The sequence below is a fragment of the Lissotriton helveticus genome, chromosome 10 (assembly GCF_964261635.1).
Source record: "Lissotriton helveticus chromosome 10, aLisHel1.1, whole genome shotgun sequence".
NCBI lineage: Eukaryota > Metazoa > Chordata > Amphibia > Caudata > Salamandridae > Lissotriton > Lissotriton helveticus.
The window spans coordinates 384657874-384671966 of NC_136071.1; the positions used below are offsets into that span (position 1 = coordinate 384657874).

The 14093-nt window shown below is 46.1% G+C and overlaps 1 protein-coding gene across 3 annotated transcripts in view; it reads right to left on the reverse strand.

Moving 5' to 3' along the window:
• ATG9B (autophagy related 9B) overlaps positions 1 to 14093 on the reverse strand; it is a 282068-nt gene that overhangs the window by 88925 nt on the left and 179050 nt on the right. For all 3 annotated transcript variants that reach the window (XM_078662776.1, XM_078662774.1, XM_078662775.1), the window contains exons 9-10: positions 8158 to 8337; positions 7308 to 7553 (exon numbers count right to left, since the gene is read on the reverse strand). In XM_078662776.1, the coding sequence (XP_078518902.1) occupies positions 7308 to 7553; positions 8158 to 8337 (426 nt within the window). The remainder of the gene's footprint in view (positions 1 to 7307; positions 7554 to 8157; positions 8338 to 14093) is intronic.

Below are 14093 nucleotides of genomic sequence, written 5' to 3' on the forward strand. Positions count from 1 at the left end.
ATGGTGCCATCAACAGTAAATAATTAATTAATTGACTCTCCCTATTTGTGAGCAAGAGTTATCTGGTGATAAGTTGGCCAGTGCAAGATGTCAGCCAAATCTGCCCTGATGATTTCCTGAGGGGGAGAGGACTTTCTCTCTTTTCCCTCTTGAGATTGTGTAGTCCCTTTTCAGTTTTCCTTGTCCTTTCTCGCTTTTCAGTCCTGCGTATTGGTTGGTCCCAAATCACTTTTTCTCGTCTGTTAGGGGGGGGTCTGGGATGTCTCACTCCCTTTCCTCAGGTCGCCCGTCCTCTTACACCGATTATGCCCCTGTGTTGTTGATCGGTGGAGTCATTTGTGTAGCGTTACTGCAGACGTCTTACGCGGCCGCCATATTAAGGTCAGGCGCGCCGCTTCTCAGTCCCTTCGCTTCAGCTATCCCGCGTTTCCCCTTTCCGTGTACTAGGGGAGTTGCGAGCTGGTAGGGCCGCGTAGGTATTGGGGATGACTCTCACCCCTGATATGAGATCTTCCCAATCCTTTATGGCCACTGCGATGACAGACCCACCTTCTATGGCCACATTTGTTGGCATGAATAGGGAATAAGTTCTATAAGTGAAGCCATTGTAACACAAACAACGTAATCACCTTTCTCACTGTTCAAAAAGGTGGCGTTTGGAAAATTAGAATCAGTTTCTAGGTCTGTACTCTTTCTGTGCTGGGGAAGGTTTGGTTCCACCGAACGTTGCGCCCAAACAGATGTGGTTCTGAGAGGGTCAAGATGGGATTTTTTACTTGAATGGTGAGCCCTAGCCAGTGAACCAGGGATACTGTAGTCAGGATGTGGGATAGATATTGCTGGGTTTACTTTCGCTTTTCTAAATGGCATTCGAGATGAGGGTAATCTATGTTGACTTTGTGTTTTAAAGGAGTTCTAGTTGGGTATAAGTACTTGAACCCAGCTGCAATTTACACAACATCAATCTGTCTGCTTTATTAATGCACTACAATCTTCAAGGTAACCCTTCCGACTTTCCCAAGCAGAACATGGGGGAAGCGCCTTGCATGGATGACCATCACCCCTGCTTCACTTCTATGTAGTTCTGGAATTGTAACAGGGGGGTATGGGCTACTAGAATCTTGTGGTTCCTGGGGCGATTTGTTGTGAAAGCAGAGTAACCGGCTGAGCTATTTTTGCTTTTCGATATGGTACTGGTGAAATGCAGAAGTAGCATTCTCAAATGTGATTTTCCTATTAAAAGCAGCGGCTCTTGAAGGTGGTAACAGACTGCTTTATTTGGCTGTATATGTGTGCCTAATGACATCCATCTGAGTCTTTGCTTCAATATGGCCTGTGCCTAAATCAATATCCATTTTGTTGAAAATCTGGTTTATCTACTATATTGTGATGCAAACGGGTCAAGAAATGATCTAAAACAAGTTTTGGCTCTTTTTGGGAAGAGGTAACTTTCACAGTGGAGGTTCTGTCAAAGCCAAAGCAGTACCCAAAGTACACCCTTTAGTGACTGGCCTTCTTTCGATGTCAAAGGAATTTTTTTTAGACCGAAGACCTCCTTGTGTATTAAAGCAAGCTTGTGAGGACCCTCGTGTGACTATATTCGCGACTTGGGAGTGAGTTGGCTTGCACCCTGTTCTACGTGGCATGCGCGCTGGGAGTGTCTTTTTTGTGAGCAATTCTTTTGCTAACCTGAAGCCTCAGTGCTGGAATAGAATTATAAACTGAACTCTAGTCGACCGAGAACTGTGTCTCCAATTGTCCTCGTCGGCATCAATATCTTCATGTACTCCTAAAGCTATTGCGTCCTGAGTTTTTTACTCCACGAGGCACAGTAAACCCACCTATGATCGCAACAGTTATGTACTGTCCAGGTACACTTAAAATGCTGACAACCCGACCAGTTGTCTTCATTGTGACCTTGGGTAAGCCACACAGACTGGATGCAGATCAGATCATGTCAACTTTGTGTGATATTGAGAGAAAAATAAATAAGCATTTGCAATGCAATAGCTCTTGCATCTGTGAGAGTTAGAGCTATTGGTGTTGTAAATGACAATGTCTTTTACCCAAGTGTTTTGGGTCGCAGTGGAGTGGGTGTGTGTTGTGGAGTGGAATTATGTGGGCTGTATTGGATATGTTAGTTGCAGGATTGTGTGATATGGAGTGGATTTGTGTAGTGGAATCATGGGAATTGGTGTGCAGTGGATTTATGTGGATAGTAATTATGTGGTATTGAGTTTACTGGAATTATGTGAAGTGGGATTGTGTTTCATGGAATGTAATTATGTGGAATGGTATATTGTGTTGTGGAGTGGTATGTAGTGGAGTTTAATTATGTGGGGTGCTGTGGAATTTTGTGACATGATACGTAATTCTGTGGTGTGGATTTGATGTAAGTGGTGTGTTGGGCAATTGTGTTGCTGAGTTAAATTATGTGGTTTGCTGTTGAAATATGTGTTGTTGAATGGAAATGTGCAGAGCTGAATTGTGTGGCTTGGATGTGTGTAGCACGAGTGAAATTATGCTGATGGGAATTATGTTTCAGAAAAGGGGGTGGTGATGAACAGAGTGTCTGAATTAAGCAGACCACTCTTACCCAGTCCAAAGATCAGGGCTTGATCCATCACCGTTATTTAGCTCACTGCCCCATCCCAGCTCAGAACCTGGCTATATGCAAATTAGTCTGTCCCTGGCCCAGTGCATCATGGGAACAGGGCAGACCAAACTACCAAGCCAATTCTTCACCAGAAAGGATACAAGCTACCGGGGACCGGTTTCTGGCATTTCAGCCTCGTCGGCCCGGCTTGCTTGAATCCTGATGGAGCAGTGAGCAAGGGACTCATGTCTGAGTATACCCTGCCACATCTATAGTGGCCAAAAACGATTCAGAACGGTGTTGGATCTAGCCCTGATCTCTTGACTGGGTGAGAGTACTCTGCTTAATTCAGAGACTCTGTCCATCACCACCCCTTGTTGTAAATGATGGGAATTATGTGGCATGGTGTGGAGTGTATTTGTGTGGATTGTGTTACCAAGTAAGTTGATACAACAAAAAAGAATAATGCACAACACCAAGTTGTTCTTCATTCAGTGGGTCGCCCAGTCTTCAGGAACACTCGGTATGGCCATATTAAGACTGCTTATAGAGCTATGCACCTATCACCAGTGCATGCAAGGATGATGTTCAAAGCGCTGACATTCACCCGCAATGCAACTTGTGGAGGTGCTTCTGAATGCTTACAGATGTCAATAAACATCCAGCAGCCGTGCAGAACCCTGCGCTGGTGTGAAAAACAGTTGCTCTACCACCTTTGAATCACATTAGGTCCGGAAGAAAAGCTCTTCACACTGTAAACTGGAAAACAATCACTTATTAGCTAGGCCAGCTGTGTATTACTGAGGAACGAATTGCATTTAGGAAGGTGCTGAATAATCAGCTATTTTGAGCTGTAGCGGTCTTCGATTGCCAGCGATATTTGGAGTGCTTTGATGAATGTGAGCCTTGAGCTGTTTGTAAGCAGAAAGATTTTATTGTGTTGTAGTTGCATTTAGATAGCACTTTCCACCCCATTAGGCTCTTATGCCATATGTGGGTGGACACTAGCATGCCACTCCATGCAATTTTTACAATATCAGAGACAGCAGTTAAACCCTAATTTGTCATTCTGTTTATCTTAAGGTTGTTACACAATTACCAAGCAGCCTGCCATGCAATTTGCCATGCTATTTGTTCTACAAAGCTCCTGGAAATTGTCAGGTAATAAGTCATGCATGATGTCCTGAGGAGATTATGCAATCTGTTATAAAGGCAGTCATTCAGTGCTCATGCAATTATGGAGGGTAATGTAGGGAGGCAGATATATGGTTATTTAATCCAGCGCTCATATTTTTTTTTGGGGCATATCACGCCTGAACGCGTTGTATGAGGAAGGATAATATGACTTCACAATGTGCTGTATAGCACCAATAAAATAACAGCCCTGAATTCAACATTCTGCTAAATTTAATGCAGGAGAATATCTCCTCCTTTGAATAGCTCCCTAATTAAAAAGAAGCGGCACGCTGACTCCCCAGCGTTATGGGCAAATGCACTCTGCTTATTATAAGCTTCTGAGCATTAGGACCTGTAGTGCAGTTGCAGAAAGTGCATGAGTGGGAGGGTCGCGGACGTACGTATGGGCTGCACAGTTGAACGGCGTGTTTTGGCACATGCCTCCTTGGGAGTAGCTGAAAGAACTACACTTACCCTAACCCCCTTCCTGCATCCCTATAGCTCACTACTTTCTCCTGGATCCTGCTCTTCCTGCTTCTCTACAACATTTTCAAATAAGCCAACTGTCTGCCACTCCAGTGCCGCTATTTGGGCGTCACGGATTGGTGGATTGGAGGCTGACATAACTCAAGTGGGTGGAGCTGAGTTGCCCTCAGAGAAAGGCAGTGTACTGCCTTGTTAACGGAAAAGGAAGTTGCTTCATTAGTAACGAAGTCCAAGTACAACGTCAAGAAGAGAATCTTTTTCAAATTTTAACAAATATTCAGCGGGAATTGGTGGTGGTGGTGGGGGAGGTGTGTGAAAGATCGGCACATCAAGTGGCACAAAATCATACATAAACGGTTCAAAATACTCGACCGGTGGGAGGTGATGGTGGGGGGACGAAGGCTGGCAGCCGAAGCTGAACAGCACCAAAGAGTAAGCATGAACGAAATAAAAAACAAGCAGGAGGACAATAAGGATGCTGCAGCTACAGCCCGAGGAGAGGGAGCAGGCGTGGGCAAGTGCGAGCTCTTGAGCCTAAACAAGCGACAAGAAAAAAAAGGTGCTCACAAAGTAATAAATAACATGAGGAGTAAGAGTATATGTAGGAGGGCAGTCCTCATGGGAGGTTACAAAAGTAGAAAAGGAAAGACTACTGAGCATATTAATCAAAGAAAAGCAGCTATTTGTGAAGGACAGTAAATTAGAAAGATGGACGGTGCTTAAAGCCTACATTCTAGATACCATTAAATATAATGGGGTTACCCTGTGTCCCTCAGAACCTGGGTATACAGTTATGAGCAATAAACATAATCTAGATACAGCATATATTGATGAGTCGGTGCATGCACTTCCTAGGCGAGTCCTAAAATGATTTATATTGTCCATTGCCAGCTCCAAGAATCATTATCTCATGACCGGGACAGTCAGTAACAGGATTCCCCCCTCAACCGGCACAAATACTATATATAGCTCTTTGCATCTCGCATGTTGCTGGAGTGGAATATTTTTCCACACCGCAGTCTGTCTTTAACTTTGTCAGGAAACATTATTCTTCAGTTTGATATGCATGTGATAAAGGCTCAGTACAGAATTAATTTATACCAATTGTATTTATTTCTTGAATCATTTTGGCACAAAGCTAATGTGCTAAGATGAATAAAGAAATAAAAAACATTGGTATCAAGTAATTCTGTACTGAGCCTTAATCACATTCATATTAAACTGAAGAATAATGGTTCCTGCCAAAGTAAAAGTCTGACGGGGTCTTTTGTGCAGTTTGTGGAGCTTGTGTTCCCTGTCCTGTCGACCTCTTCTCACCAGGGGATCCTTATTTTTGGCAGTATTCTTCCATACCATTCCCTACTGATCGCATAACATATAGCTCAAGTTGTGAGGCAGTCTAGGATACGGAGTGCAGAAGTTTAGCTCCGAACCAGATGACGGAAAATAATCATAAACTGGAATGTTTATGCTGATGCATCGTGGGTTTCGGCAACATGAATGATTATTCTCTAAACAGAAAATCATGTCTAGAACAAAACAAGCTGTAATACTCACAGCCCAACACTAGGTGGCAGCGAATGCAAAGTATGTGATCAACAACAAAACATGCTGCAAATTAGTTATGTACAATAACAGATGACGCAACTTTCACATTTCAGTGTATAGTGCAAAATGTTTTGAGCATCGGTCAAAACATTCAGAATGGGAATCCTCCCCATTTATGTATATACCATCAAATGGAAGAATTCGATTAACCAGACGAAAATCTGTGGGTACGATTAATTTACATGGGAAACAATCATGCACTTTATTTTGTTTAACCACACAAAGAATTTTCTTGGGGCTCAAACCCATTGTTCCAGGGCACAAGTGCTAAACAAAGAAGTGGGGGACTAACCAAATTAATCAGCATGCAAGTGGGATCACGTGCGCGTGACATCACTCACCGCGCTTACATCAAGGAGCGTGACATCAAGGCGTGTGAGGCGAGTGACATCACAGCGGGTGGCATCACAGGAAATGGCATCACAAGAAGTGACATCAGATCTTAAGCCCTCACCTATATGTTTAGCAGGTCTAGCATGAGTAAATTTGAGCACATTTCGAGTATACTTGCAAACACCCTCCAGATTTAGGTAAAAAGATTAACATTTTGTAAGCTTCACAGAAACCATTGCCTTTTGTCAGCGTAAAGCTTCCTCTTGTGCTTTATAAGAGAAAATAGTGATTTATAATATTACAACGCCTCTTCAGGGGTAGTATGCACTGTATAAATGCTATTTATTTTGTGCAAATACTGGGAAAGATCAACACATCTGACATTCTCACAGTGCATGCATATCTCCTAAACAGAGCCTGAACAAAGTGAAAAGCTGCAGCTCTTAATTTTGTGTGAGGTGCTAACAAGGTGTGAGCCTTTGTTTCCCCTCTACTGCATCTGCATCTAGGTGTGAGGCTCCCGACTGCTGCCAGGCAGGAGACTCGAACATAAGGAGGCCCGATGGCCCCTCAGATTCGGCCTTTGTTATGGGCCCAGCAGGAGTCTGCAATAAGAAAGCCCCGTCCCCGCCTGCAGGTTGTAGCGGATCCAAAGCAGAAAACAACGTGCAGGCGCTGCTGAAAGTGTCCCGGTGTTTGGAAATTACACCGGGACGAATTCAGCATCTTTTTCAGTGGGGCCCAACTTCTTGGCAGCGTGGACGGCGTGTACCCCTGCAGAGCTCTAAATAAAAAGCTCTTGAAAAAGTCATCCTTAATACACAAATCAATAGACGCCTAATATTAACCCAATCCAGAGAAATCTTCATAAACACTTGCCATTACAATACAAAAACATATATACTACACACATTATTCCATAGAGGACCCAGGCGGCTCCTAATAAAGGTGTAGAGGCTAGCAAAGCCTGCACACCTTCGGGGTTATATATAATCACTCTCAAAAAGCATCACTCGCCGATACACACACATCACGACCCCAGCCCAGATCACGCTGACAGACCCGTGCCCCGCCCACGCGCCCAGGACGCCCTGCAGGGGGCACTCACCGCGGTGGCAGATTCGTTGGACAGAAGGGAGCTGCAGAGCGGCGCCTCGGAAAGGATCCGCTGGGCGGGAGGTGCAAGGGCGGCGTCATGGTGCACTTTTTCCTTCAGGTGCCCCAAGAAGGCGGAGCTCTCGAGAGGCGGCTGCCAGTGTGGGTTCGTGATGGCGAAGTGCATGAGGGACAGCTCCGTCTTCCCGTTCTCAGCCTGCTGGTACACGGAGGCCTCCGTCTGCCCTTCTGACAGCCACTGGGGAAGCAGAGAGCAAGGGGTGAGAAGAGGGTACATGAACCTCGAGGGATGAGTGACAGGTCACATCCGGTACAGGGAAGAAGCACGGACTATACAGAGCAAGGATGGGTGCAAGTAGAAAACAGACTCCAATGAAAGGGAAATCCAACGGATTACAAGGTGGTAACCTATAGATGAAACGGCAGAACTGAGGAAAAATAAAACAGACATGTATATATCATCAGCCTTAGCTCCTTCCCAAGTGAAATTCATTTGAGCTTGTAGGATATGAAGTCCCAATATGACAAAAAATATTATATGTAATCGGTACAATCCCTTTCCCTCTGTTGCTGCCCATAAATCAGTCTCTTGGCCTAAGCTGTCTGCCTTTCTGTGGAAAGTTCTAGATCACCTTTAAGTAGATGAGGTCTATCAGGTCACTTAGTTAAACTATCTTGGCTGTACCTGCTCTTGGCAAACGGTGAACACTGACAACATTGTGCTAGAGTCCCTTTCACTTTATTTAAACATGGGTTCCCGAGCACACATCATTCGGAGATGGTCTGCCCCCTTATGCGCCTGTCTTTTGTTCGTCCACAAAGATGCCTAAAGCCATCCATACCTGTGGGTTCCCATGCTTCCGGATGTCCATCTGTGCAAAGGAGCAGATGTCTCCCACGCCGACCACTTCAACAGAGAAATTTCGAAAGAAATCCACAATCTCCAGTGATTTGTGGCGCAACGAGAAAATCAGGATGAATGGAGTGATGATGGGGCTTAGGAGTTCTTCCAGGATAAAGACCTAAAGGGGGCACAGAGCGGGGGAGACCAGGCGCTTGAGAGAGTGGAAGCCAAGACATTACAGAGAAGAGAAATACACCATATAAAGAGAACCGGAAGGAGCAGAGGAAGCAGATGGATAAAGAGTGTGTGAAAGAGAAAAGGAGAGTGAATGTGAAAAGGAATTTATGTAAGAAGCAAGAGAGAGAGAGAGAGTGTGTGGAACAGATTGCGTCAAGTACAAAGAAAATGAGGGAGAGAAACCAAGTAAAAGAGTAAAAGCTGAAGCAAGTGGATAATGAGTCTCAGAAAAAGAGACAACAAATGGAAGATAGAGGGGAGGCACAGTGATAAGTGAGTTTCGAGGTGTTCATTTCAAAGGGAAAAAATACAGAGACTAGGATACACAGTAAAAGCACATAATACTTATCACAGCAACTTTTGTAATGCCAGTGCGTCAACTGTCCAGCACCTATCTACAAGGAAGTGATATCCTACAGGTAAAACAATAAAGCTCAATGTTCCCCCCATCAAAAGTGAGGGCCACAAGCAAGAAGGGGCTGTTTACTAGGAGCATAAATCTCTATGGTGAATATTCATTTTTTTTTCCCAATTGGAAGATTGCACAAATAAAACACAGTATCAGGAGGCAGCTGACAAAACCATGGAGGATGTTAAAGATACTAGTCAATCAGTATTGCCAAAACAGAGCTCAACAATTGCCCTGTATCTGATCTCCAATGCACAGCATTAGCAGAAACTGGGGGCTTGCCCAAGATGTGAAATGAGCCCTTGGAGACCAAGGACTATGCTACGCACAGCTTTCAGGCAAAAATGCCTATAAATTTTAAACACATTTTATAAGCAAGCATTTATTCATGTTCATCATGTATATTATTTATACTTTCTTAGAGCATCATGGTTTCCAAAGAAACATGAATGTGAGAAAGTTCATCCTCATTAATACATGAAATCAAATTCAATGCAATATATCATTAGAAGATAATATTCAAATGTCTGTTGAAAAAGCTCAGAACAACCCAATGCACTTTGGGTTCTCTATGAACCCTTCCTCAGGGGTTATAATAAATGATAATGTTGAAATCCTTCGGGATAGTTCAGTTCGTGTATCTACAACAAAATATACAGTATCCAATGTTAAAAGCTGTACAAGTTCTGATTATAATCACCTTCACCAGTAACCTCAGGGTTTGCATTCTCCACAATATCAAATGATGAGGATAAAGAGAATAACCTCGGATGAGACTGTATGTAAAGAATGAAGAACAAGAAAGAAAATACAGCTGACCATAGTAGCGTGCTGCTTGCACTGTCCACGGAGGGAGCAGAGCTCCGTTTGCCTTTTGTTCCCGTTTTGTCTGCGTGCCGCCTCCCCTCTACGAGGACTCGCTGGTGTGAGCGAGCCCTGCAATCGGCAGGGCGTGCACAGCGCTCCCAGCTTGAGTCCCCTGGGTCGAGGCTAGGCAATCGAACTCACCACCAACAAGCCGGGGGACTGCGAGGACCAGCAACCTCCACGTTGCACAGCTGGTTCCTCTTCCCCCGGCGGAGACGCCCACGGACACGCCCATCAGCCTATTACCTTTCGTGACACCCGCTTCGCGGGTGCCACTCACTCAGCTGACCATAGTAGCGTGCTGCTTGCACTGTCCACGGAGGGAGCAGAGCTCCGTTTGCCTTTTGTTCCCGTTTTGTCTGCGTGCCGCCTCCCCTCTACGAGGACTCGCTGGTGTGAGCGAGCCCTGCAATCGGCAGGGCGTGCACAGCGCTCCCAGCTTCAGTCCCCTGGGTCGAGGCTAGGCAATCGAACTCACCACCAACAAGCCGGGGGACTGCGAGGACCAGCAACCTCCACGTTGCACAGCTGGTTCCTCTTCCCCCGGCGGAGACGCCCATAGACACGCCCACCGCCCAGAAGTATATAACTTATACTACTTCCTCCGCGCAGCGGGACGCGCGCGGGTCGGAGCCCGGGGCGAAGACCGGGCAAAGAGCGGGCCGTTTGAGGCCGTTCGAGAACGTGAGAGTCCGGTCCGGCCCACCCCTTTAAGTCCTACATCCTGGTCGTTCCAACACAGGTATTAACCATCTTAATTGAATACTCTTATAACCTGATAGTTAACATAAAAAGAGCTCCTAACGCTTAAATATTGGAAAATGACCACAAGAATGAATACAAGATCTAGCAAGCAGAAAAAAACAAAAAAGAATGGTATAGGAGAAATACTATTGGGCCCAATGGATGACTTTTTAGCTAAAGCAAACACATTTATCGACCAAAGCATAAGTTTAATTGAGAGGAGAGTCTCAACTGAACTTGAAATCGCTCGTCGATCCTCACTGGGACTACTGGCAACCGCAAAAACCCCAGAAGTACAGTCAGTACCTAGCCAAACTGTGGTGATCGCAAATAGGCTTAGTCTACCAAATAATATAGACCTTTCAGCATCACAAATCTCAGTAACTTTTACAGAAAGCGATCTGGAAAAAACCCCTGACATTTTCCCTGATCCAACGCCTGAAGAAACAAGGCAAATGAGAGGGAGGCGGGAGGGAGCTATAAAGAAAAGGAATGTAAGGAAAAATTCTGAACTCATCGAAAATACCAAAGCAGCCGATCATGCAATTTTGGTCGATGACACAAACTATCCAACACTATCCCATCACTCTGTTCCCCCAACAAATAATGTTGTAGTAGTGCATCACTTACCACACGATTTACAAGATTCTCTAACTCCAGAACCCTCAACCCCACAGCAATCAGGTAGAGAGAGAGAAGGAGTAGTTTCTGTTCTGTAACTCCAGTTCTGTAGTAGGGGTATCTCTGTTATAGTCATAATCTAGTGAATAGTCCCGCCCATGTGCGTGGACCCCGGCAATCAAAAATAATCTCTTAAGTTGTCAAAAAATTGCAGAACTGCAAAGACACTTAAGAGAAAATTTAAAGACAAATAATGCAGCCTATATCCACAGGCTACACTGTCCAGTACTTCAACTAGAAATTCCACCAAAAATCCACAAACAGCAAAGCCTGTCCAGATTTCCCTTGCTTTTACTGCAAAAACCCCTCAGAAATGATAGAGAGGAAGGCCTGGACAGACAAGCCCCATAGGCTGCCATTATGTGGCTTAAACAGGATACTGTGCCTTTAAGGAAACCTTCTAGAACCTTCTCCCAGTATCCCAGAATGCATAGCAGGTCCCACTGACATCAGTTCTTTTTGAAGGCGTAAAAACGCCAGACCTGTAGCATTAATTACATGAACAATTCTCCACCGGGGAGGAGGGCGGGCGCTTATGACTATAACAGAGATACCCCTACTACAGAACTGGAGTTACAGAACAGAAACTACTCCTTCTGTAGTAGGGGATCTCTGTGTATAGTCATAATCTAGTGAATAGAATGGCAAGCCCATCCCCACACCAAAGCGGCGGTGGAGAAAAAACATGATGCCACTACTGTGCGAACAAATTCCGCAGCGAAGCCTGCCCAACCTGAGCGTCTGCCCTGGCATCAGAGTCCAGGCAGTAATGCTTAGCAAAGGTATGAACCGACTTCCAAGTGGCGGCCTTGCAGATTTCTGCAATCGGCACATTACGGAGCAAGGCTGTCGTGGCAGCTTTGCCCCTGGTGGAATGAGCCTTAGGCTTACCTCCTAAGGTCTTATTAGCTTTTTGGTAACACAATTGAATGCAGGACACAATCCACCTAGAAATGGACTGCTTAGAGGTAGCAAGACCCGTCCTGACTGATCCATAATTGACAAACAATTGGTCTGACCTACGAATATCTTTGGTCTTATCCAGATAAAATTTCAACACCCTCCTAACATCCAGGGAATGCAAAGAACGTTCCGCCGGAGAGGAAGGATTCTGAAAAAACGTAGGTAAAATTATGGTCTGGTTGACATGAAAATCAGAAATAACCTTGGGAAGAAATTTAGGGTGAGTACGCATCACAACCTTAGCAGCATGAAATACAGTATAAGGTTCAGTACAACACAACGCCTGAATTTCACTCACCCTGCGGGCCGATGTAATGGCCACGAGGAACGCCGCCTTCCAGGACAGGTGCTGCAACGAAGCCTTGTGAATGGGTTTAAAAGGCTCCTTCATCAATCTGGACAGCACCACATTCAATTCCCATGAAGGCGAGGGAAGCCTGACAGGAGGGAACACCTTCTTCAATCCTTCCAGAAAGTCTTTGATCACAGGGATCTGGAAAAAAGAAGTCTGTGAAGGGCATTTCCTGTAGGCAGTCAATGCAGCAAGATGAACCCTAATGGAATGAACATTAAGGCCAGACTGCGCCAAATGTAAAAGGTAAGGAAGGATGACATCTTCCTTGCAGGTCGTAGGGTCATGGTTCCTAGACTGGCACCAGATACAAAACCTCTTCCACTTGTAAGCATATGAAGTCCTAGTGGAAGGTCTCTTAGACTCCTTCAGTATGTCCATGCAATCCGCGGGCAGATTCAGATGTCCATACTGCACTATCTCAGGAGCCATGCCGCCAAACTCAAAGACGAGAGGCTGGGGTGCAACATCCGCCCCCCGAACTTCGTGAGAAGGTCCGGCCTGCACGGCAACCGAATGTGAGGAAGGAGAGAACGGTGAAGCAGGTCCGTGAACCACCACTGCCTGGGCCACTCCGGGGCAATGAGAATCATCCGAGCCCTGGACCGGGCCAGCTTGATGAGTACCGCCGGAATCAGGGGAATGGGAGGAAAAGCGTACAGAAAGCTGTTCGACCAGCTGATCCATAGCGCATTCCCCAGCGACCCCGGCTGGTAGTACCTGGAGGCGAAGTCTCGGCATTTGCTGTTTTCGGCGGTGGCGAACAGATCTACGTCTGGAGTTCCCCACCTTGCGAAGACTTCTCCCAGCACTTCGTCGTTTATGACCCATTCGTGGTTTTCCTGAATGAGTCTGCTGAGTTCATCCGCCTGAACATTCTGCACACCTGGCAGATGGGTAGCCGTGACCGTCAGTCCTCTGGCCAGGAGCCAGTGCCAGATCGCCTGCGCCTCCTGTGACAGAGTGCGGGATCTCGAGCCCCCCTGCTTGTTGAGGTAGTACATCGTGGTAGTGTTGTCCGTTTGCACAAGCAGGGAGCTGGTCTGGAAGGACGGAAGAAAGGCCTTCAGCGCCAAGTGAACAGCTCTGAGTTCCAGGAAGTTGATGTGATACGTGGCCTCCACTGGTGACCACGTTCCCTGAATCTGTAGAGTCCCGGAGTGCGCTCCCCATCCCAGGAGAGAAGCATCCGTCACGACAGTCTGCGTGGGAATGGCCTTGTGAAAAGGAACCCCTCTGAGGAGATTCTCCGCTGAACACCACCACTTCAGAGACTGAAGAGCATGCAGAGACAGTCGTATCCTGTCGTCCCAGGATCCTGTCCTCTGATCCCACAGGTCCTCCAAGCACTCCTGCAGCGGTCTCATGTGCAGTCGTGCGTGCGGCGTCAGGAAGATACAAGAGGCCATCGAACCCAGTAGAGAAGACACCGTCCTCACTGTTGTAGATGGAGTCGACATAAGAGCCTGAGCCTTCCGAAGGAGAGATAATCGTCGCTCTTCCGAAGGAGACACGCTTGCTGACAGCGTATCGATGGAGGCTCCCAAGTACTGTATGCATTGGACCGGAGTCGGGACCGACTTGGCCATGTTGATGTGCAACCCCAGCTTGTCCAAGAGAACGCACGTCTTCTGGAAGTGTGCTCGCGCTTCCGAGAAGGAGGATGCCTTGATCAACCAAT